This window comes from Larimichthys crocea, chromosome VIII (assembly GCF_000972845.2).
Source record: "Larimichthys crocea isolate SSNF chromosome VIII, L_crocea_2.0, whole genome shotgun sequence".
Classification (NCBI taxonomy): Eukaryota; Metazoa; Chordata; class Actinopteri; family Sciaenidae; genus Larimichthys; species Larimichthys crocea.
The window spans coordinates 1,116,091-1,129,444 of NC_040018.1; the positions used below are offsets into that span (position 1 = coordinate 1,116,091).

The 13,354-nt window shown below is 41.4% G+C and overlaps 1 protein-coding gene across 2 annotated transcripts in view; it reads left to right on the forward strand.

The window, feature by feature from the left end:
• The window catches only part of nhsb (Nance-Horan syndrome b (congenital cataracts and dental anomalies)), a 49,344-nt gene extending 36,234 nt beyond the window's left edge, over positions 1-13,110 (forward strand). Inside the window, exons 2-12 of one of the 2 annotated variants that reach the window (XM_027281610.1) lie at positions 1,841-1,993; positions 2,095-2,231; positions 2,587-2,634; positions 2,873-2,917; positions 3,013-3,057; positions 3,599-3,791; positions 4,107-4,238; positions 4,826-4,978; positions 5,359-8,547; positions 8,767-8,908; positions 9,098-13,110. In XM_027281610.1, coding sequence (XP_027137411.1) covers positions 1,841-1,993; positions 2,095-2,231; positions 2,587-2,634; positions 2,873-2,917; positions 3,013-3,057; positions 3,599-3,791; positions 4,107-4,238; positions 4,826-4,978; positions 5,359-8,547; positions 8,767-8,908; positions 9,098-9,725 — 4,865 coding nt within the window. In that variant the 3' untranslated portion in view covers positions 9,726-13,110. The remainder of the gene's footprint in view (positions 1-1,840; positions 1,994-2,094; positions 2,232-2,586; positions 2,635-2,872; positions 2,918-3,012; positions 3,058-3,598; positions 3,792-4,106; positions 4,239-4,825; positions 4,979-5,358; positions 8,548-8,766; positions 8,909-9,097) is intronic. The other variant, XM_027281611.1, reaches the window with a different exon arrangement.
• Positions 13,111-13,354: the final 244 nt, after the last annotated feature.

The window sequence follows — 13,354 nt, forward strand, 5'->3', positions numbered from 1 at the left end:
AGAAATTTTTGTTACCTATGCTGGTATTCTATAATATTTCTAGATTTTATGGGTGCATGTTCCCAAAATTTTGCTTTGCTTATAGTCTGCTTCCCTTGGATGTTTGAGCTTCATTGTGCAGATTGATTTACATATGAACTTTGACACTAGAAGGCTGTTTTTAAGTCATCTCCATCTATTTGAAGGGCCAAAGTTTAAGGGGTCTATATACAAGCATGATTTTGTGACATCACGTTTTTGGAGCCAACTGTGGTCCAGTAAAGTGAAATGTGGAAACATGAAATCTCCAGCACACAGAAGAGACTTTTTAGTGAAGTATAAAAGATTTTTTGTGTCCTGCAGTTAAATTTGTCTGGGTTTTCTGAAGCAGGAGATGTGCTTTTAAGATCAGACTAACTGAATCTTTTGGTGAGAGAAAAAAAGTGTGGTTTCATAATTTTTAAAGATGTCAAGAGGAGACGTTTAATTAAAAAAAAAAATCCTTTGTATGACTCTTAGGAGGGAACATTTAACTGAGTAATGCAGTCTTAGCTCTACAATAATAATGATGAGAAGATACCTTCACACTGTAGCAAGGGCAAGAAGAGAGGAAGAGAAGGAAAGGATGATGAGAAGATCAAGGAAACCAGTGAAGCCAAAGTAACAAATCTGCTAATTTAACTGTGTCACAACAACTAGGTCAGCACCTACAAACTGTTTTCAAAGAAACACCTTTGTTCCAGCCTGGTTCCGATATGCTACTTCTCTGTCCTCCTTTTTCCCGCCACTGATGGTAATTACCACTCACAACCAAGAATAACATACAATATTCAAAGCATGCTTTTGGGGAATTTTGCAGATCTGTCACTTTAGTCTAACTCTATACAACTAGCACAAGGATCTCTCAGAATTTCCTTGAACGGCCCATCATTTAGTGAGAGAAAAATAATGCTCAAAGTGACGAATTCATCTTAAGTTAATTTCAATTTGTCTTATTACTGTTGCACCTCTATGGACAATAGATATAATTTCATATGTCTAGTGAGTTTGTTCAGCTGCAGTTGTATTTTCTAATCATTATCTTCATGAATGTTAAAGACACAAGGTGTAACATGCAAATCAAGAAAAATAACTTTATCTGTATTACACAGTCTTTGGGGCAGAAAGCCATGAAACTGTTTGTTTAGTGTGAATAAGCTGGTCTGCTGTGCTTCTTTAACCTTGGCCAAATGCTGCTGATGTGAGCTCACTGATTTAATTGCAGGCAAATACGAGCCTTGATGAGCAATGAAAGGTTGCCTGGCTACTGATGTACTGTGTGGCTTTCAAGGACACAATTGCATTTTGAATTCTGAGTTAAACGAGGGGAAATAGGATTCATAATAAAGCTAAAGGGGGCTCTGAGAGCAGATAAGAGAGATGGATAATCACAGTCCTTCTCTCTCTTTTCGTCTGGAAATCAAACGTTTTAATATTTGAAAATGAAAGTTAGAGGTTCTCGGTTGTACATTATTCATGATGACAGGTCGTGTTTTCTGATAATAATATACTGTGGTAGCACAGACGACTGAGAAATGGCCAGTGGTCTGTTGATGCATTCTGAGTTGCAGTGGTGAGATGTGTTTAGCTGCCACCTGCTGGTGTATCTTGGTCTTGTTTTAATGCATAGTATTGACAGAGGATTGTGATGTGCCTTACATCAAACCTTCTGTATAGTTTTTTGTGTATCAGCTTGTAATATTTTCTTTACTTTTCTTTGTTTCATGTGCTGCTTTCATGTGTTGACTGGATTTTTTGTATGTGTCTGATGGTGATAACTTGTAGTTTACAAAGATTTAACATGTTCTGTCTCACTTTTTAGCGGTGTCCAACCTGGATATAGAGAGCAAGCTGTCGCTTCACTATCAGGCTCCATGGCACCAGCAACACAACGTGTTTCATCCGTGTACCCGACCACCATGTCTGGAAGAGCTGCACAGAAATGCCCAGCTCAGCCTCAGAGCCCTGCACCGAGGTGAGAGAGGCTGATCCAGACTGCACAGCCGCATTACAATTGTGTGTGTACAATTTACACGGATTGTAGAGTTTTTATATGTGGGTGTTTGGGTTTAACAGATGAACAACAGTGCCACCGCTCCACGAGTCGGGAGAGAAACAGGGTGACCATCTCTATCTCAGTGGCACCCCCAATGCCCACCTTCCCTTCGCCACACTCCATCCGCCGGCAACAGAGGAGTCGCCTGGCGCGAGCGGTGAGGACGACACACTGTGCACAAGTGAAAATATAATATATCTACCAATAAAATCAACCAGGGGGCAGTTATCCAGAAATTGATTACTTTAAATGGCAGGAACTAAGATTATGTGATTGTATTCATTTGTAAGCCAATAAATTCTGGACTCATGTTACGGGACTTGCCTTGTACATACTGAGAGGTCTGGGATAGTGAGGAAAACATTCACATAGAACATCAAGGGAACTCATTCGCCATTTTTCTTATTCATTTTTCTTTTCATATTTTTTTGTGCTTATTGACACCTTTGGTTATTATTAAACATGTGTTACAATAAAATAATACAATATCTCATTCTGATGTTGCCATGCAGCAAGAGAGAGCAGAGAGGGAGCGAGAGTTAGACTATCAACCCAGGAAGGTAAACAGATATTTGTCTGTGTGTTTATGTCCGTTAATGATTTGTGTGTACAGTTACTGCTGTGTGTGTGGAGTTTCATGTAACATTGCACTACAGTAATACATTAGCTTCCAATATAAACATTGTTTTTATTATGTGGTTGCACTGGTACCAGTTGCTATATATTGGTATACATTATGGGTATATTTTGTGTCTTTTTTAGCACACTAATCTCAATTTCTCTTTGAATCTCTTGAAGGAGAGGGCAGTGAGAGAAACAGAGATCCAGACCATTCAGAGAAAAGTAAGAAAACGTACTGACACGTGGTCAGTAAATATGTAAAAATACCTGTGTTTATACACAGTGCAATGTATGTGTGCGTTTTCTTGCTGTCACAGGAGAGGCCAGGCAGAGAAGCAGATATTCAAACGATCCAAAGAAAGGTAAGAAAGATGTTTAAATGATGAACTATATTGGACTTCTACTGTGATGAATTTTAACTCAGGTTTTCCTGAATGTAGTTATTGAAAGACAAAAAAATATAAAACAATGCAGTCTGTCTCATTCATCTTTCACCTTTTGGCTTTCCCTTAATGTTTTTATTTCAAATGATTTCACCTGTTGTTGTCATGTCATATCATCTGTTCTTTTGTTTTTTGTTGTATTTTGTGTTCATAGTTTGAGTGCTTTTACTCACTTCAATCTTTTGAGAGTTGCATCTTCATTCCATGGAGTAGAAAGGTATCAAGCATTTGTGTTGTTAACTTTCTGTTTATCCTCTAGTCACATTATTTGTCTAATAGTTCACTCTAGTTTACCTTTGATATTATTTTTGTCATTACATTACATCTACTGAAAAATGGTAAAACTGTGGCTGATACATGCTTCATTGTAAATAATTCCTTTTAGCCTGTACAACAAAGGTAGCTATTATTGCGTTATTAAAACTATAGGATTGTATCAGCACCTATCTGTTTCTTCCAGGCTACCTCGACAGGGGAAGGTGAATGTGGTGAGGCCCTGGGAGGCCACAGAGCCAAGGCCTCAGCCCCCAATGCCCCCTCGACCCAGGATAAACAAACTAACTGGTCCAAGGAAAATGTCCCACCATCGGATCAGAAGACAACTGCCGATTCTCATGCCATCTCCTCCTGCATCATCCCCATCAATGTCACAGGTAAGTCAAAGAAGAAAAACAAACAAAAAAATAATAAAGAACAAGGTTGGCCTGAATGAGGATCAACCCTGGAACATTATTATTGTTAGGCAACAGCTTTTTGCCATATCAGGAATGAAACCCAGACTGCTTGCATGGAATCAAGGAATCCTACCACTATACCATATGGGAATGCGTATCAAGATGATATTATTATTTAATAAAAAACAAAGCAAGCAGTGTTAACCTCTAATGTATTTAACAGTCTGTTGTAAAGATAAATATATTTCACTTTCTATTTGCATGTGGCTTATGGCTTCTGTGTTGTTATTGCAGGAGTTGGGTTTGACAGGGAAGCAAGTGCTCGTTGCTCTCTAGTCCATTCCCAGTCAGTTCTTCAGAGGAGAAGGAAGCTGAGAAGGAGGAAGACTATCACAGGAATACCCAAAAGAGTACAACACGACATGGGTATGTTATAGAGCACACCTGCTAACTGGTAAAAATTTAGAGGGAATAATAATAGGTTTGGCAAATTACTATTGGTTGGTTATATGAATTGGTTTTAAGATAAAAGAGCAGCAACAATCACATGCAAACAAAAACACTTGGCGGTCCTTTAAACTGTCCAACCCAAACTGTAATAGTTACTTGTGAGATATCTCCTGGTTCAACTCTGATGCGTTTACCTATATAGTTACGCATGTATACAGTTTAATAATGAAATGGGCAATTGTCATGTATTTCAGATGGTTTCACTTTCAAATAATGTGGTTTTAGTAAAATGGATTGTTGATTTGTTTACAATCTGATTATGAATCAGGGAGGTCCCAATTCTCAGCAATAAAGCTACTGTGTAAAATGTTTCCATTACATGTAGAAGTACAGGCCAAAATTACAAAAATAAGAGTATGTGGTAAGAAAAAAAAAATCCTAAACTTTGTTGTTTTGTTGTTCCCCTTCCAACATAGAAACCATGTTTGGTTCCTTATATCCTCTGAAGAAAAGGTCTGTATGATATTTCAGAGACTCAACATGCTTTGTCTCTTTGCATTCAGACTCGGATGAATCACCTGTAGCAAGAGAGCGCACAGTGATCGTCCATGCCAATCCCCACCAACTCTCTCTCTGTCATGAAGACCTCTCAATTAGTGGTCGTCTCCATCACACTCGTGACTCTGGCTGCCAGACAGATGATTTCCTTATAGCATGTAAGTTTCTGAAAATGGACGTGAATTTGGTTCTTTATTTCTGTTCCTTTTAGTCGGTGAGGGTCCCATATTTGTGCTATGAATGAGAATGAGACATTCCTGATTTAAATTAAATTACAATTTGACTTTGCAGTTATTTCTGTGATGGTTTTGTAGGATAATCCTTCTCAGATAGCTGCCATCGCTAATTTTGAACAGGACAACCATCTGAAGGCTGCCAATAATACCAAATCAGTAGTTTTATCTTCAAACAAGATCCATCAAACTGGAATTCAAATTATTTATTCACAGTAATTTGTTATAGTCCATATGGTCAACATTCATGTTAATGAAATGTCTCCTTCTACTCCCCTTTCTTTCTTCTGTCTTTCCCTCTGCAGGTACAGCTGCTCCCTCCAGAAGGCGCATCAGAGCTCAACGTGGCCATCAGGGAATCCCTGCCTCGCTGTCCCATTCAACAGGCAACATTTCTTCCCTGGGTGACCAGTCAGATTCCACATATACCAGTGTTGCAGTCCACGGTGGACGCTTACGCTCTCGTAGCCTACCGCGAGAGGGTGGACGTCTGATGGACAGTGACGAAGATGACGATGACAATTACGATGATGATGACGAAGACGAGGAGTTATCACCATATGAAGTAGAGGACTTTATTCCACCTGGTCCTAGTCCGCGAATGAAGATGATGATGATGAAGGATGAGGAAGAGAGCACAGATGACCAGGCAGCTCCTGAGCCACTGCAACTTGGAAGCCTAAAAAGGTTGCAGCGATCTGGGGAAAGAGACAGAGGGGGTGGAGGAGGAGGAAGCCCAGAGCATAGTTGGATAGAGAGGGGCCGTTCTCGCTTGCCCCGCAAGGCTGACATGGGTAGCTGTGAGATCTCATCAAGTTCAGATACTTTCAGCAGCCCTATTCACTCTGTATCTACAACTGGAGTTTTAGGCAGCCATGTGGATCACAAGGAGGATCACCAGTCGTCTAGTGGTAACTGGAGTGGTTCCAGCTCCACCTGCCCCTCTCAGACATCTGAAACCATCCCTCCACCCTCTTCTCCGCCACTGACAGGCTCATCCCACTGCGACTCAGAGCTGTCACTCAACACTGTGCCCAATGCCATTGATGAGGGATTCTCCATGGATCCCTCATACCACTCTGACCTCAGACCCCAGGGCCAGGGCCACAGGTCAAGCTCGTTCACATCGTCAGCTACAGACCAGCTTGATGATGCAGGGGTCAGTACAGCCAGTGAGGGGGAGTGGACATACCCTGCAGACCAAGACCAGACTGATCCAGACCATGATCCTGACCAGACCCAAAATCTGAGCCAGAGTCATGGGTTAGCCCAGGAGTACAGATCCAAACAAGGTCTAGAAGACCAAACCTGTTTCAGTGACAGCAAGACCAGCAACACCGAAAAAGAGCCTGGTTCTCATTACCCATCCGATACAGAGGGTTTCTATTCCTCTTCTGTGCACTTTGGTGAGTGTAATCAGAGTTACAGGGGATACATGTATAACTATGCAGACCCAGGACCTGACTGTGGTCAATCCAACACTGTGGCAGCATCACTATCCCATGGAGTTTACCCCCAGCCCTCAACTGATTTCAGAGCAGGCACTATGACCCTAGGGAGAACCTCTCGTCCTCTGAGGAAACCAAAAGTCAAACCTCCACCACCCAAACGGACCTCTTCACTGAAGGACACCAGTAGTTGTGTTGATGTTGGAACGGACACACAGGCAGATCAGGATCAACCAAAGATGGTTAGTGAACAAGAGCTTACCTTGTCTTCCACAGATATGAAGCTGGAACTGGAGCTAGAGCTTGGAGGTGCTCCAGAACCATTACAAACATCTTGTCTAGTGGCAGAGCCTTTGGGAACTTGGGGAATGGGACTGGGTGAAACCGTGGATATAGTAGAGCCCATGTCCTTCAGCTCTGCAGATACACACTCGTTTAAGGATGAAGGTGCTGTGCAATCTGACTATGCAGATCTATGGCTTCACAACTCTGAGCTGAAGTCCAACAACGGTGAGTACACCTCCATGTCCAATTCAAGCACAGCCACAGGCACTACAGTCATGGAGTGTATCAAGTCACCAGACAGCTCTTCCTCCTCTACGGAAACCCAAACCCAGGGCGTTGCCCAGGCTTCAGAAACTAGAGCAGCTAGTCCCCCTCTCCCGCCCGGAGACTTCAAACTTGGGTCACCTGAGAAACTTGCTGGCCTGGCATCACCATCAAGTGGCTATTCCAGCCAATCAGAGACTCCAACATCAACCTTGCCCTCATCTTCGGCAGCATTCTTTCCAGGACCTCTGTCTCCCTCAACTGGAAAGAGAAAGCCAAAAGTGCCCGAGAGGAAGTCTTCTCTCTCTTCCCTGCAGCACTTCTCCAGAGATGGAGCTTCCATTTCTTCTGGCTATAAAAGAGACCCAGACTTCCCACCTCCACCTTCTCAACTTGATCTTAATGTTCTCCATGGTGGTTATGTCAGACACACACTATCCCACCGGACGCACCACATGCACACACTCCACCACAGCAAACACAGGGTTGCAAGTGTTTTAACCACTGGAACAAAGTTGTTGGTCCCTGAGGCATCAAATACTAACCCACCACCAAGTTCAAACACTGCTCCAACAATTCCCAGCTCCAACCTATTGGTGATAACTCCATCTGCTCTTCGTTCAGTACAGCTCCATTCTGTTAGCAAATCTACAGATAGTGCTACCACCACAGATCAGGAAACAGCAAGTGGAGCAGAGACTGCTACAAGACCCAAATGTCCTCCGAGTGTTTCTACTCTGGCTCCACCGCCTATCAACACTAGGCCTCTCCCTCCTCGTAGACCACCTCCCAGACCTCCATGTCATGACCACACCTCCTCCCCTGAACACGTGCAACCACCTCCCCCTGGTCGCCACCCTGATGGGCCTCCATCCTATGAAAGCCTGCTACTCAGACAGGACCGCTATGGACCTGGAACCTTCTGGGCAATGACAGGCTTTAGAACCCGGATGGACCCATCATCAGAAGAAGACAGCTCACCCTTGCATCGGCCTGTGCCTCGTGCTCCCCACCCTTCGCCTGTGGATCTACACACACATATCCACTCGCACACAGAGTTCAGAGGCCTCCCGCACTCAGCTCATGCACATCCTGAGTTTAGGGTTTTGGGGGAGCGTTCGTTCTCCCAGGATGATGATGATGATGATGATGACGATGACGAGGAAGAGGAGGAACAGGTGAAAGAGCCACCAAGGGCTGCATGTTCCAGAGGAGGCATGCGATCGGACCACCCTCCACCCCCAGCGTATGAGTTTGCTGGGGGATCCCACTTAGACTCAGGGCCCTGGGCTAGTCCAGTCAAAGTGCCTGGTACCACAATGGAGACATCGCATCCTTACCTAATCAGCGATGCAAGGAAAGGTGGACAAGAAGATCAGGAAGACGAGGAGGAAGTGACATCAGGTGCTACCAGAAGTGCCCATCAGCAGCAGCAGCAGCCACAGGAGAGCAAAGATGACTCCACCACTCCTGACACTGAAGATTACTTCAGTAAAGGTAAGCTTTTAAACTGAATTAAATTAGCAGAGGTAATAGCCAACTCTTCAGGAGAGATTACAGAAAATAACACAGAAAATACTACTATTTATTTATGTAAGAATAGAGCCAACTGTTGCTACAATAGATGATTAATCATGCAGTACCACTAAAATTTACAGGATGGTTATTTCACCAATTGTATACTAAATGACCAGACAACCAGATGACATGTGATAGGGATGTTGTGTGCTACAGATTCCACACCCAGTGATAATTCACTCTCCCCCCTGACGGATGACACCAAAGTGGATGATGACATTATCATCACATCACCCAACAAGACCCGTACAACCGAGGACCTGTTTGCCATGATACACAGGTAAATGTTTGAATGTTTGACTGTCTACAGCATCTATGCACTGCATGTACATGTGCATCTATTTATTTCTTAGATTTTAGTGGTGATCCCGCAGCAACTTCTCTTCCTCAGCTACTTAAATCTTTATCTAATCTTAGTTTGCCTATCCAAAATTGTATGTATTCATCCACTGTCTACTTCCTCATTCAGATCCAAGAGAAAGGTCCTGGGCCGTAAAGATTCAGGAGACTTAAACATGAAGTCTCGTCTCTGTCCTGTACCACCAGTGGCTCCTGTCTCCACAGTCATTATCCCGCCAGCGCCTCCTCTCAACATCCCAGCCACCTTACCCACTGCTGCTGGGTCACAACGAGCTCCTGTGCCAATCTACCGCAGCGCCAAGAAATCCAGCACGTCCAATGAGGAGTTTAAACTCCTTTTGCTTAAGAAAGGTAGCAGATCTGATTCCAGCTATCGCATGTCAGCTACAGAGATTCTGAAGAGCCCTATCACCCCTAAAACCCCAGGGGAGCCTCTTCAGGAAGGGCCCATTAGACAGGCTGAGGAGCCACTCTCTACACTTCAAGAGCCACCCATTTCTGGCCTGGACCCAATCCAAATACCAGGTCTTTTTCCCAGGGCCAACTCTGAGAGTTTTACCCCCAAAAACCTGCCTATGTCAGCTGCATCTCGACAGGGACGTTCTCGGATCCCCCCTGTAGCCAACAGCAGTCGCTACAGTACACGCAGTCGACTCTACACAGCCCCCATGCAAGCCATTTCTGAAGGGGAGACAGAGAACTCAGACGGGAGCCCCCATGATGACAGATCATCCTAAAACCACCTGATGAGAGATGTCCTCTATTCTTAGCTGTGTCCTACATTTGAAATGGCCCCTTCTACTTTTATAATCTTAGATGTGTCAACCAGGCCAATAGACACACATAATCTGACTGTTGCTAAAATGCACTCAATTTTGGATCTACTATTCTATTTAAAGGGTGTAAGACAAGAGTGTTGTGAGATGCTGAACCATAAAGGGATGATTATGAAAACTTTGAGGAAATACTGTATTATCAAAAGACCTCATAGTTAAAAGAGCAAGACTTAGAACCTTTTTTGATTGAATAGTCTTTTAAAAAAAAAAAAAAAAAACAATAATAATTTTAAAAAGTCCCTAAGGTTTGGTAAATTGTGATAAGAAAAGAAATTGTGTGGAGTATGACAACGTGCGTGTGCATGAACAAGCACATGTAACATCCACTGATATTTCTACTTCTTGTGTTTTGAATGGTGTGTGTGTGTGTGTGTGTGTGTGTGTGTGTCGCTGAGTAACTGCTTTCCTTTTGAAATGAAAAATTCTTATGAAATTTAATATTATTTAAACTTGGCATTGGCCAGACTTCCCAGAGTCCATACTCAATATTCCTGCCAACAAGCAATGGTTGTTTAGTGGTGGACGTTACTAACAACACAGCACCAACTTACCTATTATATTTCCATCTGCAGACCTGGCATAGAAAATATATCACAGAGAGCCAATCATATATTTCTTCACATTAATTATATCCAAAAAGATAACATAATGCATGTATTTTTGTAAAACTGCGCCTCAGAACATGATGATAAAGTTTCACCATGTTGCATGACCCTATATGGAAACATCCCCTGGATCCAGGTTTCTGTCGACATTTTTGTGGTTCCTTTGTATTATAAAAATAATTAGTCTTTCACTGTGAAAGGTTTTAGTGACATTTGCCAGTGATCTAAATTAATTTGTCTTGGATTTGAGTGTCTAACAAGAAGGAGCAAGGGCTTGCGCCTAGATGGGGCCCATTTGTCAAAGATACAGGCTAATTTTGGACAATCGCACAGTGGCCTTTCTCTACTAGAGGTGGTTGTATTGAACAGGGCATTTATAAGTCCCTGTCCATATACATGGACCTGCGCCATGTTCCACCAGAATTCAATCACATACTTATTTAGACCCAATCTTGAAATCTAGTATGTTAAGACTGATTTAGCTTTCCAACTGCTGGCCAGTCTTGCTGTGCTGACTTGAAGTGGAAAAGGTGCATTTCAAAGCAGTTTTAAAGATACCATTGAGTGCAGACGGTGAAAATGCTTTAGAGGGTCCCCAATCGGTTTGACAAGAGGTTAATTTGGAAAGGTTTCCAAGAACCAACCTCATTTTTGCACTTCATGATTCTTCAAGAATATTCCTTGAAAATAAAAATATATCTTATAATGAAATTGCATATGTATATTTGTACTGAATATAAAAAGTCATATCTATAAAACAACGAGCAGAAAATTTTATAGGGAATCAACCTGAGTGTAGCAAAGAAGAACAGGTCTCACTGATACTAACAACACACATGACAATGTATAACAATGTACACTGTTCTCCTCTCCTTGTTGCCTCTCCTTCATTTGCACTGACCCAGTAGCATTAGACAGGTGAAAGCTCAACCCAGTGGCTGGTGTACACCATTTTGTCTTACCCTCCAAACTGCATTTCACAAAGTGTGAAAGAGAGGAGACAAGAGGAGGAAAGGACTACATACCACCAATATATGTCAGCAATGCATCCATTGCACTGTGGCAGCCTTTTCTATCCAACACCAGGGTTAGAGTATTCAAATCAATCTCATCCTTCCAATAAATGTTACACGTGTAGAGTATCCAGTGTGTGACAGAAGCAAGTTTGAACTCTCACCTGCCTACCACAGCAAACACAACACATATACTGTACTTCTTACATTCAGAGACCGTACTTAAGTAGAAACCATTCACTGTATTCTGTGAATACCTCAGCAAGCATATTACTGTTTTATTGTAAATGCTATAGATAGATAGATAGATAGATAGATAGATAGATAGATAGATAACAAAAACACAACTGTTTGATACTCAGCGAATCTGAATTGCAGAACTGACACTGTGTAAGATGGAGAGAGTAAAAAGCTGTGAAATGATTATTAGAATTTTACATTCATCATACCCATATTGCTGACGCGCACTTGTTCCTGTTCATTGTTTTATTTGTTGTGTTTTTTATCGCATGCAATAAGTGAAGAAAAAAAAAGGCAGAAGAAAAGAAAACGACATCACCATATCATTATTTTTATCTAAGGGATGTCTCCATACCACGAGAAAAAGATTTTGTATTTTCCGTTCAAATGTCAAGTTCAATAGTGTGTTCTATAGATGTACAAACTGTCTGGCTAATTCTGTTCTGTATAGTCGTGATCACAAACAGGGGTTTATCTTGTACTGTATATCTACTCACTGGACAATCATACGTATAAGAGACTGTAAAGAAAATGATATAGAATCTGTTGGGATGGAGAATCTGAACACTTTTGGTGCTGGGTCCTAGTCTTGCTGGAGCTGCGGAAGTTGGGAGTGAGAGAAATATTTTCCAGGAGAAACAGCTGATTCACTTTAAAGTGCATATCTGGACAAGCCACTTTGGATAAAATGTACAAAAAAAACAACAATACAGAAATGGAGAAAATATCATTTCATATAGCTAAAAACTAGTTTGATCTGATGAAAAGGTCATTGTCTTTACTTTTGACTTACAGCAGTGTATTTTGATTTGAAAACATTGTTACTGAATGATTAAAATACATTAATCATTAAGGTTGATACAGTATTACATGAAAATCGCAATGTGACTGTGAAATACCATTTGAAAGTTTAAAAATACCCAAAGTATTTGACAATTTGTTTAGTGGGATTTTTCCGTACTGTACCTGACAGTGATGCTATAGAGGATTTTTTAAGACTGTTTCCTTTATTTGTGAAAGCAGTGGATAGATGATTGACAGACACAATTTGATTAGAGAGGAAAAACTACGAGGTTGCCATGTAGACTCTAGTTTAACCCTCTCAAACCCCGGTCCTTAATAGTTTGGGAATATAACAAAATAAAGCTCTATATAGAGTTTTTGTCCCAACATGTTTGCAAACATCTGCACGCAATTTTGCCCTAAAGGGAAGTGTGACAAAAACCACTGGATCATTTTTTCTCAAAGGTGTACAGTATGGAATAACACTAAACAGACTTTAAAATATGTTGACAGAGAACAGAAAAATACAGACACAGTGTAACTATATCTATTTAAAAGAGGCTCCATGTTTAAAACTAGGTAGGACTTAACAGATTTGAATCACTTTTGTATTTTTGTATAAACCTGTAAATAAGTTTTTAAAGAAAAAAATGTTTCAAATTCTTTCTTTTGTAAAATAAATCAATAAAATTAATAAAAACAAAAAAGGTTTTTTTTTTTTTTCCCCCCAAAGTTTACATGATTATTTCCAAGACTTTGTATATTTTGGAGCTGTGCACCACCTTCAGTCTTGTATTTATTTTCTTGGGAAGGGGTTACAACATTGTGAAAATTCCATTATTCTATATCTAATTCATTTTAACAGCTCATCAGGCTGCTTAGTAACTGT